Source organism: Ochlerotatus camptorhynchus, unplaced genomic scaffold (assembly GCF_037179485.1).
Source record: "Ochlerotatus camptorhynchus isolate MF236.1 unplaced genomic scaffold, CSIRO-AGI_Acam_v1.1 ptg000250l, whole genome shotgun sequence".
Classification (NCBI taxonomy): Eukaryota; Metazoa; Arthropoda; class Insecta; order Diptera; family Culicidae; genus Ochlerotatus; species Ochlerotatus camptorhynchus.
In genome coordinates, this window is record NW_027040740.1 from 249,914 (window position 1) to 264,198 (window position 14,285).

The window sequence follows — 14,285 nt, forward strand, 5'->3', positions numbered from 1 at the left end:
TCTTTCAGTTGCTGGTTGTCAGTCTACGAATCGGTTATATGGTGGCTAGTTGGACCAATCGTCGTTATGTCCGTCGTTAATCTGTTGATATTATTTTTATCGGTGAAGGCTGCCTTTACAATAAAGGATCATGTCCTGGGATTTGGAAACCTCCGAACCCTGCTGTGGCTTTCAGTGGTTTCTCTTCCGTTGATGGGTATTATGTGGGTTTTAGCAGTTTTGGCAGCATCTGAAAGTTCACAAACGCTGAAAGTTCTACTCTCGGCAATTGTAATCATTCATGCTTTTTTTTCCGTCATTGGGTATTGCATAATCAATAAGCGCGTGAGGGAAAATCTCCATAGAACATTTTTAAGATGTTTGGGGCGAAAAGTACCTTTACTGGATTCATCTTTGGCCGTTAGCAGTAGCTCGCAAAACATTGGCCAAGCACCAAAAACTCCAGGCTTCGCTAGCCAGTACGAAACAGCACGTCGGAATATTGGAATTAGTACGTCTAGCACTACATCTCGTAGTACAGCCAAAACAAGTTCAAGTCCATATAGGTATGTAAGACTGTTTAAGACATTTTAAAATTGTGGTTTACAATTATGCCAACATATTGCAGAAGTGACGGCCAGTTCCGACACACATCAACATCCACCTCGAACTACAATTCCAACAGTGATGGTGTGCCGTCGTATATGCGTGGGTACGAAAGTGGTGGTATGCGGAAAATTAAGGAAACCAATGATAATTCACCGAATTATCGAAAAGGACGACGCCATAGGAGAGATTCCGACTCTGGAAGCGAAACGGATGGTAGAAGTCTCGAGCTGGCGTCAAGCCATTCGAGTGACGACGAAGAATCACGTGTTGGTCGCAATAGTAGTACGCATCGTAGCACAGGAGTATGCTCTACCTCTTATCTACCAAATATCACTGAACATGTTGCAACAACGCCACCAGAACTGCATGTTGTACAGAGTCCACAGGTATGTTATTTTAAAATCCTAGACAAGGTTGCTACCATTGTTTTGCTATGAAAAAATGTTTAACTTTGTTGCATTGGCTCTTCACGGGCAGAGTGACAGTTCCTTAAGGGATTTTGCAGTAGAGCAAAAGGATAAGGAATAGTCCGCCATGTTTCACGCACAGAATGAGAGTTGTTACAGTGGCGTTTCGGTTTTACCATGGTTCGTTTTTTCACACTCCGATTATATCACTCTCGATTTATCACGCAACGTGTTTAACATATAGGGGTAGACGGAGCAAGATGGCCACCCTAAGGTTGACAACATTTTGATATGTAATAACTGCAATTAATACATTCTATCATTGTCTACCCTAGATCTTTCATGTCTGTTCTAGCACCTACATACAATTCAATGTCATACATTTTGAGTTTTTTTTTAAATAAATTAAAAAATGAACTTTTTAACCTTGTTCTCAGACACCCCAGGGCAAGATGAGCTCCTCTTCGGGGACAGACATGCACCCATACCAGAATTTGTTTTATATGCTATTTGTGAGTTTTTTAAGCATTTATAATTCTTAGTTTATCATATCATAATACCAACATCAGGTTGAAACAAGTTGTATTGCAAATTCTTATTACAAAACAAGATTTTTTTTTCGTTCGGCATACTTTCATCAATTACTCGACTATATCTAAGATGCAGGACAATTTTTGCTTTGCTTTTGTGAGATGCGCGCACGCTTAATAGATAGAGAGAAGATTGATGACAATTTTGTAGATTTTCTGCAAAAAGGTGGAAAGCGATGTGAATGGATGGATTTGATGAAAGAGATGAAAAAAGATTTTTCGTAGATTGATTCGCTATCGTGAGATTTTTTGACCATCTAAAGTTGAGATTTGGATGTGTCGTACCCCTCGATCTATTTATAGGTGTTGTAAAACACATTTGTGTTTTCGGCATTTATTGTTTTATCATTTATTATGTAAAAGTAACATTACTTTAAGGAAAACACAAGTTTGTTCGAAGCTCTTACAGAGAAAAATAGAAAGTTTTCTTTAAATTATGAGTACAGTATTACAGACTTTGACTTTTATCGGGGTAAGACGGACACCTTTTGTTATGCCTCAAGGTTGAAACTGAATGCAGTAGATAGCAATATTTCGTTTCTGAAATATATCAGGCTTTTTTCGAAAACATTTGTGACAGCATCAGTATGAATTACTGATATGGAGGCCTGGGTTATCCATCGGAACATCCGTAAAAGCAGTCAATTCATAAAACTAGGTTCTAAATTTCTAAGGAGTTTATTTTTTTGGTTTGTGATAAAACATCATAAAATAAAATGGAAATTTTCTGAAAATCAATGTAATTAGGGAAAGTACTCTACAGATCAATATTCACTAAATTTATAGTGGAAATTTTATAAAGTTTTTATTTTTATTTTTATTCAAGCTTTGGGTGGCCGTTTTACCCCGTCGTCGCATATAGATAAGGTAAAATACATACCATATTATTTCCATAAACATGTGTCCACAATATCATTTCAAAGCTAAATTTAAGCAAATGCAATACTAAAAAGGCACAGACAAACAGGCATTATACATTGAATATTGTTCAATATGAAACATCGTCGCTAAAACACTACCGCCATCTGTTGAGTATACTGTGATGGGTAGTACACTGAACAGATGGCGGTAGTGTGTGAACGTCAAACGCAAGGGTTATTGACTATGCGCGCCACAGGTGGCGGTACTACAAACTAAAAACATTTAAATTGGCCGTTAGATGCGTATTCGATGAACAAATTGCCAGTGTTATGTCTGTTTGTCTGTGAAAAAGATATTCTTTTGCTATCCAAACATCAATTTTTGTTATTTAGAAAGTATTTTGCATGCACTTTTTTGGTATTATTCTTTGATATTCTAACTCTTATACCAGGTTGATCAACACCAAATTTAATTACAAAATTAGGTATTCATAAATTATTATCTCCTGCTCGGGTACCGCCATCTGTTGAGTACACAGTCACAGGTAGTAACCTCAACAGAAGGCGGAAGTGTGCAAACGTCAATGCAAGGGAATCGACTATCCGCGTCACAGGCGACTGTACCACCGAAGAAACTGTACTGCAAAATGAGAAAACCATAAATTGACCGCTAAATACGTGGTCTATGAGCATTATGTGAGAACATGCTGGCAGAGTGGCCATTCTTCTTGATATGTTTCCTTCGATTTAAGAAAAAAATAGGGAAAATGGACTTATCCTGTTAGGGTGATAAGCTGTGTATAAAAATACGCTGAAATACGAAATACGTGAAGGGGACCAAAGTTGGCGCTTTATGAAACTTAAACAAACGTATCTACGTTTCTACACGCTAAGATGCGCATACCTAAATGTCGGTAAAGAATACCTAGATTTCGGTAAAAATTATCGATAATCGAAGAAAGTGCACATACCTAAATGATCGGTAATCATGGATTACTAATAATCAACGTTTATACAAATTTATAGTAAAAATAGCCTAAAGACGATTTTTATCGGTAAAAAATACCGATAATTTTAGGTAATCATAGCTTAGAGTGTGAGTCATTTCCGGGACGGGACTTGACAATCGAGCTTCTCACTCTTCTTAATGTTTTTGAAGAATACCCTTCGGAAAGTTGTGCGTGGTGTTTGACGGAGTTGACCAATGATGCCAGGAATGTACAATATTTTTTCTATTTCAATTTGGATTTTATTCGGAGACTCTACCGCAGTTAAGCAGCTTGTACTTCATTTTTGCTCAAAACAACCATAGACAAACTACAATATTCATCGCTTAAAACCCGCAGTGCACTCAATTTTTCAACTTTCCTTTCGCAAATATAAACAATTCAGTGCCAACATTTCAAAGGGGCGTAAAGCTCACTCATGAAAAATAATGAAACCAACAGGTAGAGGAATGTTTCCTCTACCAATTAGCATTTTTATTTTAGAGGGGTGAACTTTAAGTTGCGAGAAATCGACAGCTAAAGCCATTGTTTACAAAAGCAATTATGCCCATTTGAAATGTTGGCACTGAATTAACAACGCCAAACATAGTTGCTAGAGTTCGTTATTCATAGGTCGAATGTGTAACAGTTAATAACACAAATAGAAAGTTAAAGAAAAAGTATTATAGGAGAAATGGATGTAATGTCGCAGTGCTCCTTTAAGTATGTCAGCTGAACTGAACTAGTACCTCGCAGGTACCGGATTATGCGTTTGACAGCATTCCAATGGCTACGTCCGGGATTGCTGTTGAATTGGTTAACTTGGTTAACCGCAAAACTGATGTCTGGCCGCATCGCCTGCGCCAGATAAGTGAGACAGCAAACTGCCTCCTGGTAAGCAACCTGCTTCGTTCCGCTGATCTCTTCTTGCGTCGTCGGCGCCATAGACCTATGCAGTTTGACACTAGCCTCCGCTGGTGTGGAGACTGGATTACAGTTCGCCAGATTGAATCGTCGCAAAATGCTGTCGATGTAGTTCTCCTGATCTACCCACAGCTTTCCGTGCTTCCTATCTCATGTGATCTTCAATCCCAAACAGAAAGTCGCTTCGCCAAGGTCCTTCATTTTGAAGCGATGGTGAAGGAACATCTTCTACTTCCGCTTTAACTTGGCATCGTTGGTAAAGATTAAGAAATCGTCAACATAGATGGTGACGAAAATCATTTTTTCACCGTTGATCCGAAAGTACAGGCATGGATCAACTTTGGACCGCTCCAGTCCTAACTCCTTCAGCGCTTCATCCAGCTGGTTGTTCCACACACGGCTGGATTGTTTGAGGCCATATAGTGCTTTTTGCAAAATGCAGACTTCCTTCGAATTACCGGCAAACCCTTCCGGTAGGCTCATACAGATGACTTCATCCGTTAGCTTCCCTTGAAGGAACGCGGTGACAGCATCCATCTGCTCCACATCCAAGTCGTGCTTCATTGGCAGCGCCAGAAGGTACCGGATGGTGGAATACCATACCACCGGAGAATACACTTTGTCAAAATCGATGCCTGGCCGCTGCGAGCACCCTTTCACGACCACGGCCTTGTACCGCTCGATTTCACCAGTTGCTCCTGGCTTTGTTTTGAAGATCCACTTGTTCCGAATAGGCTTACGATCGCTTGGAAGGCTCGTCAACTCCCACGCCTCGTCAACTCCCAAACCTCGTCAACTCCCACGCCTCGTTTTCTTCCATGGTCGCGATCCACTGTTCGCGGTCCGGTCCATTGATCGCTTCCAAGTAGCTTTCGGGGTCATCATACGGCATCTCAGATTGTAACAACTTTACCAGTAAACGAACTAAAAGTAACATAATAGGAATTCAATTGCCTGGAAATCGGTGCTCCCGACCACTGTTCCTAAACCCTTGCTCTTCAGCTGGCCTATCAGATTGCAGCGGGAGCGCAGGCTCGTTGTCGGTATCTTCGCTGGCGGCATCTTTGTATTCACCATCGCTTGAGTCGCTTCCCGATGTATTATCCGTATTATCTGTTGCTTTAATGATGTCGTTGCTACCCATACTTGGTTGTTCGATCGTATACAGCTCCATGAACTGCACCTGTTGCACATTTTTGACGAGATCGAGCAAATCCTGCGGTTCGCCTTCTTGAATCACAATCACGTCACGCTTGACCGGATCATATACCCGATATCCCTTGACATCGGTGGCGTATCCAACGAAAACTGCTTTTTTGGGATTTTGTGTCGAACTTCTTCCTCCTTTGCTTCGGTATGTGGACCAGTACTAACGATCCGAAAATTCGAAAATATCTCAGATCTGGCTGGACTTCGTTGGACTCCTGTTTACGAGGTACGCTGCCGTTGAAACCGCCTCGGCCCAAAATTCCTTTGTTTTATGCCAAACATCCATTCTACCAATTGACCTTTATGGAAACCGGGGAAGCTCCATTAAATCCAGTTGTTGAAATTAGTTTTGATTAGGATCATAGTTTACTATAGATATGCAAAGAGTAGGGTGAATCTTAACATTTGAATCAAGTCTAATGATTTTTTACACATAAAGTCTGAGATGTGCAGCGAGCATTTCTCACTTCATTTTAGCAACGCAGTGTAAAATTCCGGTACAATTGGTCCTCTTATTTTTATCATCTATGTGAATGAATTGTGTGAGCTGCCCTCATCGTCCAAACTGCTTTATGCTGATGACCTAAAAAATTTTTCGTGTAGTTCGACAATGAGCATGCATAAGGACGTAAACGCGATGATCGATTCTCTTCGTAGATTTTCTCTTTTGTTAATAACTCGCTAGAATTAACGTTTATCGGTGCGTTTGATGTTGCTTTTGCTAGCTAATACATCCTTTCACTGCACTGATGTTGCTTTATATAGCGAATACAACCTGTTACAACTCTGCAGTGAACGAATTCTAGAAAATTGTTTTGCTTAGCTGTAGCAATGCAAAGAGAAAATCGATTAAGAGAATCGATCATCGCGCATACGCCCTTATGCATGCTCACTGTCGAATTGTTTCTCCTTCATTCCATCTGCTGGATAGATACCTGCTGCCAGTTTGGGATGCGGGTAAAACCTGCATCAAAGCTTCCGTTGTTTTCGTTTCGCTTGCTCACTCCGATTAAAATATTGTTAATTATAATGAAGTTGACATTTTACAGTTCATGAACCATGTTCCCGTTTTCGAGAACAAGGTTCATGGTATCAATCACAACGCATGAACATAAATCACGTTTGCCAGAACTAGATCATGATTTTCCGAACAGAGTTCACGATTCTATGACTTTTATTGCCTTTGCAGGCGTTACGTTTATTTTGTGGAACAATGTTCACGATTTCATGATTTTTATTCATGGTGTACTTTCGTAAACGAAAAATTTACTTGTTCCGAAAATCGTGACTGGAGGTTGACGAATTTTAGAACGAATTTTTTTCCCGTCTACCAATGCATGAATTTATATATTGTATGGCAAGCACAATGATATTCTATGCCCAGGAAAGTCGATTTCCAACCCGAAAGATTCCCTCGATCGGACCAGGAACCGAACCCGCCGCCTCCGGCTTGGTAATACCGTGCCTGAGGCCCATATGGAAATGAAACATACTGCATATCAAATCATAGGATATTTCATAGGCATCTTTGGATTCATCCTTGCTCCAATCAGACGTTGTTATATATCGCAGAGGAGGTGGATATCGTCGGCTGTTGTGGCATTCTCTCCTTCGTCGGTCAGGGAGTCCACCCACACTCGCTTGTCCCGTCTGCAATTGCGGTTTACTTCCTTCTCTAGAGCCGACTACCGTTGACAGGCTTCGTTGTTGGCTCCTCTGGTTCTCACCCGCTCTATCGCGGTTTTTGCTTCTCTACGCTCCACAATATTCTGCCAGATTTAATCCATGATCCAATTTTTTTTTTGCTCAACTAATGTCATATTCACAATAGGCAATATAATTTATATAGTGATTTGATTTGTCACACTCTATGGCGCACTCATTGGTGTGGAATGATTTACAGGGAACAACTTTTGCATACAAGCGATCATATGGAAAACGATTAATTTAATTTCGACTTCCCCAAAGAGGCCCTTGAATCAGTTGATGATCTAGACTCTGACTCAGAGGGCGGTGAGGGTAGTCCGTTTGTCTTTAAAGGCAATACAAGAAAACGAGCCAAAAAAACACACCACCGAAAAGGCCACTTGTATGGACCGCCCTTCCACTTGGAAAAATCTAGAGGTAACGGAAATGCACCGAAACCCATTCCACCGGGTTTTAAACCTTGTAATTATTACAAGAACTTTCCGTCACTTCCAGGCTCATCTAAAACCCCAGATGTTCCAGTTTTTCGGCCAGAAAATCAGCTGAATAATCAGCAAGAACATGCTCCCATGTTCACGTTTTCTGGTATTGTGGATAGCTTCTTCAGTATATTCAATATCTCTGACTCAACCGAGGGGGGCGACTCTATCTACGCTGCAGGAAAGATTGTGTTGTGCTGTGGCTAGCTGCACGCTGAGTAGATAGAAAGAAGATTGATGACGATTCTGAACATTTCCTGCAAAAAGATGATGCGCGATGCAAGTAGATGCGAGAAATGCAAGAAGATTTTTCGAAGATTGATTCGCTAGTGTGAGATTTTTTGAGCATCTAAAATTGAGATTTAGATGTGTCGCCCCCCTCGGACTCAACGAGGAGCATTATTAATTTAGTGCTGCCAATGGTGAAAACTCTTTTGAAGCAACTAGCTTCTAGGTGGTCCTACCTTGCATCGATCATATCCTTTGATGGATAATTGGTCGGGGATATGATCTTCTCTGTTCTTCAGTGGAACTGTAGAAGCCTTATACCAAAACTTGACGCATTTAAATTTTTAGTTCACAACTCACTCTCTGATGCATTTACCTTTTGTGAAACATGGCTCTCTTTAGACAACGATCTTTCTTTCCACGATTTCAACATTATTTCCTATGGAAGGGTGCTTCTCGAAATCAACCAGCTCCATTCCTTTTACAGAATCGATCTGCCTTCGGTGACAGGCATTGAAGTTGTTGCATGTCAGGTTAACATTCGAGGTAAATGCCTCAGTATATCTTCCACCGAAAACTGCGATTTCTCGTCAAAGTTTCGCGGATATCTCCACAGTTGATCTTGGAAGATTTTAATTCTCACGGTACAGGCTGAGGGGAAATGTACGACGACAACCGTTCAACCTTGATATACGACATGTGCGACTTCTTCAAAATGACAATTCTGAACACCGGGGAAGCAACACAAGTAGCCAAACCTCCAGCAAAAGTAAGCAGATCAGACCTCTCACTTTGTTCGTGTTCACTATCGTTGGATTGCTCGTGGAAAGTAATTCAAGATCCCTACGGTAGTGACCATTTGCCAATCAAAATTTCTATTACCAATGGTTCATCTTCTACTCGCTCGGTCGACATCGCGTACGATCTTACGAAAAACATTGACTGGCGAAAATTAACGACCGCGGTTCTTGATGCCAGTCAATCGGTTGAAATACTTCCTCCACTGCCAGCCATATTCTACGCAGTTTAGCAAATTGCCTCACTACCTTCTGACCATTATTTCATTTTTACGGATAGTCTTAGCTCATTGGAGGCTATTCGTTCAATGAGGCCTATGAAGCACTCCTCGTATTTCCTGACCGAAATCCGAGCCAAATTGAGTACTTTATCTAACTGCTCCTATACCATCACTTTAGTCTGGGTCCCATCTCATTGCTCAATTCCGGGTAATGAGAAAGCAGACTCGCTAGCTAAGGTGGGTGCTATGGAAGGCGATATTTTTGATCGACAAATCGCCTTTGCGGAATTTTTCTCAATTACCCGTCAGCACGTCCTCACCAACTGGCAACAAAAATGGAATGAGAGTGATCTGGGAAGATGGTTACATTCTATTCTCTCACAGGTATCAAACAAGCCGTGGTTCAAAGGATTGGACATGAGCCGTGACTTTATACGTGTCATGTCAAGGCTCATGTCCAATCACTACTCGTTAGACTCGCATTTCTTCCGAATCGGGCTCGCAGGCAGCAATTTGTGCGCTTGTGGTAGTGGCTATCACGATATCGACCACGTGCTTTGGTCATGCACCCTCCATTGTGTTGCTAGATCCGAGTGATCCGCATCCCTCAGGGCCCGAGGAAAACAACCTATGCGGCCCGTTAGAGACATCTTGGCGAGCCGAGATGGCCCGTTAGAGACATCTTGGCGAGCCGAGATCTCGACTATTGCAATTTAATTTATGTGTTTTTAAAACGGATAGATCTGAGGATTTAGTAGTTAGTGTCATCTTGTGTTCTCCCAAGTTGTTGGCTGCCCATCGGTGTACCCCCATGTTTGTCTTTTTCATCAGTTTGTCGCTTAGTTCTAGATCAAGAGCACATTGCTCTCCAAACCTTGTGTTCTCAATCCCTGCCCTGCCATCCATTTGTAACAATTTGTTACCCCTAACCTCGAGATAGCCGCGAGTAATCGGCCCCCGCTTTACTAACGTTAGTTTTAAGAAATTTTGTAACCTAAACAATGAATATCGGCTCCGCAAAGCTACGGCAAATGAGCCTGGAAAAATAAACTCATAAAAAAAAAACAAAAATAAACAAATGGAGTAAAAGCAACGCAATGTCAGTTTATGCACTGTATTATTTAATGATAATTTAGTCCTTTTGGCAATATTTTTGACACAATCAATGTGGATTGATGTGATATCAAAATTATGTTTTTGCTGTGTACCATTCGGAGTGTTGAAACACCCTCCAAGCGCCCCTTTGTCAGTTAAAATTGGATTCCTTAGCAACAAAATTAAGTAATGACACCGATAATGGCCAACCCATATGCCCGAAACCCATACACCACACAAAATCAAATAAAAATGTTTCTGTATGACAAACACGTCCAGACATAAACGAGAATATGGGTGTATATCTTCACTGTAACAACTACGGGTAATCATCGAAAGTACTTGCATTTTACTCAGGCACTTTTGAGCAAACTGCAATCACTCTCTCATACTCGAAATGTGCCACGTCCAAATTGACACAACGACGCCCTATACGCTATCTGACCAAAGTGCAGGGAGATATTTCTACGTCCTACAGAACCGATTTTAGGGACTCTCGGAACCGATAATATCGTAGCCATACGTTATGGAAATATCTAAATTCAGTCTTACTAATCATATTTCATCTATCCGATATCATTTGCTGCACCGATTCGCGTGAAAATTTAAAACATTTGCTCAAACTGGTTAAAAAATTACAAAAACAGACATATTTACATCTACCAATTATTCGCCTTGAATAAAAATCCAAGTTTATGAAAATCGGATCAGGCATTGCTGAGAACGAGTTTGTTGAAAAAAATTCGTTCGTCCTGGTACTTTACGGGTAAAGTTAAGTAAGAATCCAACTGAGAATCCTTTCGCAGCAGCAGCAGCTGTAAAAAACCTTGTATCGATGTATCGAGAAACCTTGTATAGATGTATCGAGAAAGTAGTGTTTAGTGTAGTCGGCAGCATTCGCCATTTCTACCGCATGTACATTGGTGTCCCGGAGAGCAGCGTCAAACCCCCAACTCTTTTCAGAGCTCCTGAGTTTAGAATTTCGATTGACGCTAGCCAGCTCCGTTCGCTCCCGCCCAGTACAGTCCACTTCGCCTTGACAAAACCAGTTCAGAAAGAACAGAATAAGAGGTTTAGATTAAACAAGTTTTAGTTTTAAGTTTTATCAGTCTGTACGACGTCAAATCAAATCTAATGGATAACTCATTTCTGACAAAAATATGTTATGCTTGTATGGGCAGATTAGTAAAACGCATAATAACAGTGAGCAGTGCAAAATTTTATACGTATATCTTATTATTCCAGCTTTTTCCTAATATCAACTCTACGAGGTGGTCCAGTCAAGCTCCAGAATCGTATCTGCCTGGACCGAATGGTAATATTATGCTTATATTCATACACACGTTATTTTTGTTTTGCTATTTTGAATAATTGACACAACCTATCTTTCTAGTTGGACGTTGGTCACAGGAAACTGGATCTGATAATGAGGTTCATCCGCACAATTCCGGAATTCCAAACGCCTTGCCCAGTCCTGACCTAACTGATACATCATATTTACACCAAAATCGGATGAACATGCCTCCTTCCATACTAGAGAATATCCAAGAGAGCTATAATTACTCTAATCAAGATTTAAGAAGTGATAAATACAGCAACCATGGTAGCGATAAGTATACAGACGGATACAGAGATTATGAAGGAAATCACCAGCATAATACATTGCCGTATATGTCTGGTGGGGCAGTGAATCATCTGTCCGGATCTACGCAGGTGATCAATCACATGCGTCCATACAATCATGAAAATCCTTATGTTCTCAAAGAGTCCATTTACGAAAGATCTAGGACATTAGGTTTTAAAGCCGAATCGCCTTACATGTCAAAGGAACGTATTGATCCTGACCTATATAGTCCTAGAGCCGATGCACATGGCTCATTCAAATCGAGTGTTCAATCTCTATTAAAAAATGATTACCAACGACATAAGCACGGGGCTGATTCCGATCGGATGTCGGAAGGTTCAGACAAAAATCCATACAATTTTCCCTATACAGCGGAAGAAGATCATTCAAGTCACACTACAATGAGAACGAACGACATGACGGGTCAAACAATTCACCGGTTCAACAATCCATCCTCGTTACAACCGATGGCGCCGCTAACGAACATAAACGATAATAACGAGTAAGTTTCCATATGTTTTTGTTTTAACGAAAACATTTTTTTGTTTTCTTTATTATTAAGGGGAAGCAGACCGCTCCGAAAAAAAAATACGTTTTGATTTTTCTAAAAATATTGAAAAAAAGTATCAAAAATCTAAAAAAAATCACATTTTTTCTAATTTTTTAAAGAAAATTCACGTGCAAAAACATGTTTTATAAGTCATTATGGCATAAAGTTGGACTCAAAAAACCACAAAACATCAACTTTTCGGTTTTTCTGAGAGTCCAATTTTTTTTCATGATGGGATAGAAAAAATTTTTTTGCATGTAATTTTTGACAAAAATCTAAGGAAGAAACTGATTTTCTTGGATTTTTGATAATTTTTCCCATTATTTTTAGAAAAATAAAAACGTACCGAAAATATTTTATTTTTTATTTTTGGGCCGGTGAGCTTCCTCTTAAGGAGATTTTTAGCCGTAGGCTAGTTCATCTCCGAGATTTAACGAAAACAAGTAATTATATGCTTAAATTAATTTCTTAACATTCTTCAATAATAAACAGATGGTGTTGGGATCGCCTAAAGAGTCTGGATTAATCTTGAGAACACTGGTAATGAAAAGGTGCGAGATAGTAGAAGTATATTTGGTTTTAACTGTTTGATTAAGACGTGTAGTTTTTTCTTTAGCGCTCACGGATTTATATATTGTTCCATTATTTTTAACATAATATCCGTCAATAATACGTATCTATAAGTTTTTTTTTTGCTAAGCCCATAAGTTAAGGATTTAGGCCTGGTGAGGTGAGGTGACAGTGAAGTGATGGTGCCGTGCCTTCCGCTAGTCGGCGTATCTAGGGACCAACATCCTAGTCTATACACCTACTGTCCTTCCCGTTGCACTCGTCAGCTCGTGCGATACTCTAGGCTCACATGGGTGGTCGTATCCGGGTCTTCCCCCGGGTGGGCGCAAGTGTCCGTCCAGGTTCTGATGCATTAACTTATCTCTATGCATGGTTTAAGTACTAAATACTACTACCAAACTCACCTTTATCTACTACGATTATTTCACAGAAAGTTTATGACAATTGTCACCTCGGATGAGGTGACTCTCCGTGCAAATTAAATAGAGAGTCACCTCACCCGAGGTGACAATTGTCACTTCACAAGTGACAGCGTGTCACCTCACCTCACACACCGCGCAGAATTGGCCAAATTATAAAATCACACGCGAATTATTATGTGCTACCATTTGCTGTAGGTACCTGGGACAAGATGGGTCATCTACATGATTTTTATTTGTTTGTCAACATCAACAGACTCAATGTAACCTCAATGCTTTGGAAAAGCAAAACATCATTGGGGTTGCATTAACCCACCTTGCCACACCTTACCTTACATCAAATATATCATATTAACAATATGATCCATTCAAGCCTTTTCCAAATATTGCAATGGCGACCCGCAAAATATTGCTTCACGCACCATGTAGCGTTGAAAAAGGTCAGCAACAATCATTCAATAACAATCGAGGGGTGCGAATATAGCACTTATTACAAAAGTAAGAGTCGCATTATTTTTTATTAAAGGGTGATACGGTCAAAATTTGGTCAAGGGAAAACGCGTGTAAATCGGTGAAATCGTTTATTTAAAAAATCAAATTAAATTTCTTTTTCAAGTTCAATTAGTATAAAATTCAGGAAAAATATTCAGTTAGGCTTCCGCTTTTCCAAATCCGAATTGCCGGGCCTTACGCTTGACCCCTGCCATCAGATTTTGTACAGCCACCTTGTCCACCTTCTTCGCCGCAGAAAGCCAGTTTGCCTTGAACTGCTGCTCACCCTTAGCAGTTTTTTGGTCTTCTTTAGGTTCCGCTTGACAATAGCCCAGTATTTCTCAATTGGGCGGAGCTCTGGCGTGTTGGGAGGGTTCTTGTCCTTGGGAACCACCTGCACGTTGTTGGCGGCGTACCACTCCATGGCCTTTTTACCGTAATGGCAAGATGCCAAATCCGGCCAAAACAGTACGGAACAACCGTGTTTCTTCAGGAAAGGCAGCAGACGTTTATTCAAACACTCTTTCACGTAAATTTCT

General features: G+C 40.4%; 1 protein-coding gene across 3 annotated transcripts in view; it reads left to right on the forward strand.

Annotated features, from left to right (window-relative positions):
* The window catches only part of stan (Protocadherin-like wing polarity protein stan), a 102,534-nt gene that overhangs the window by 84,008 nt on the left and 4,241 nt on the right, over window positions 1-14,285 (forward strand). For 2 of the 3 annotated variants that reach the window (XM_065226385.1, XM_065226383.1), the window contains exons 5-8: window positions 9-545; window positions 608-974; window positions 11,337-11,406; window positions 11,485-12,217. In XM_065226385.1, the coding sequence (XP_065082457.1) occupies window positions 9-545; window positions 608-974; window positions 11,337-11,406; window positions 11,485-12,217 (1,707 nt within the window). Of the gene's footprint in view, window positions 1-8; window positions 546-607; window positions 975-11,336; window positions 11,407-11,484; window positions 12,218-12,757; window positions 12,817-14,285 lie in introns of all 3 variants that reach the window. The other variant, XM_065226384.1, reaches the window with a different exon arrangement.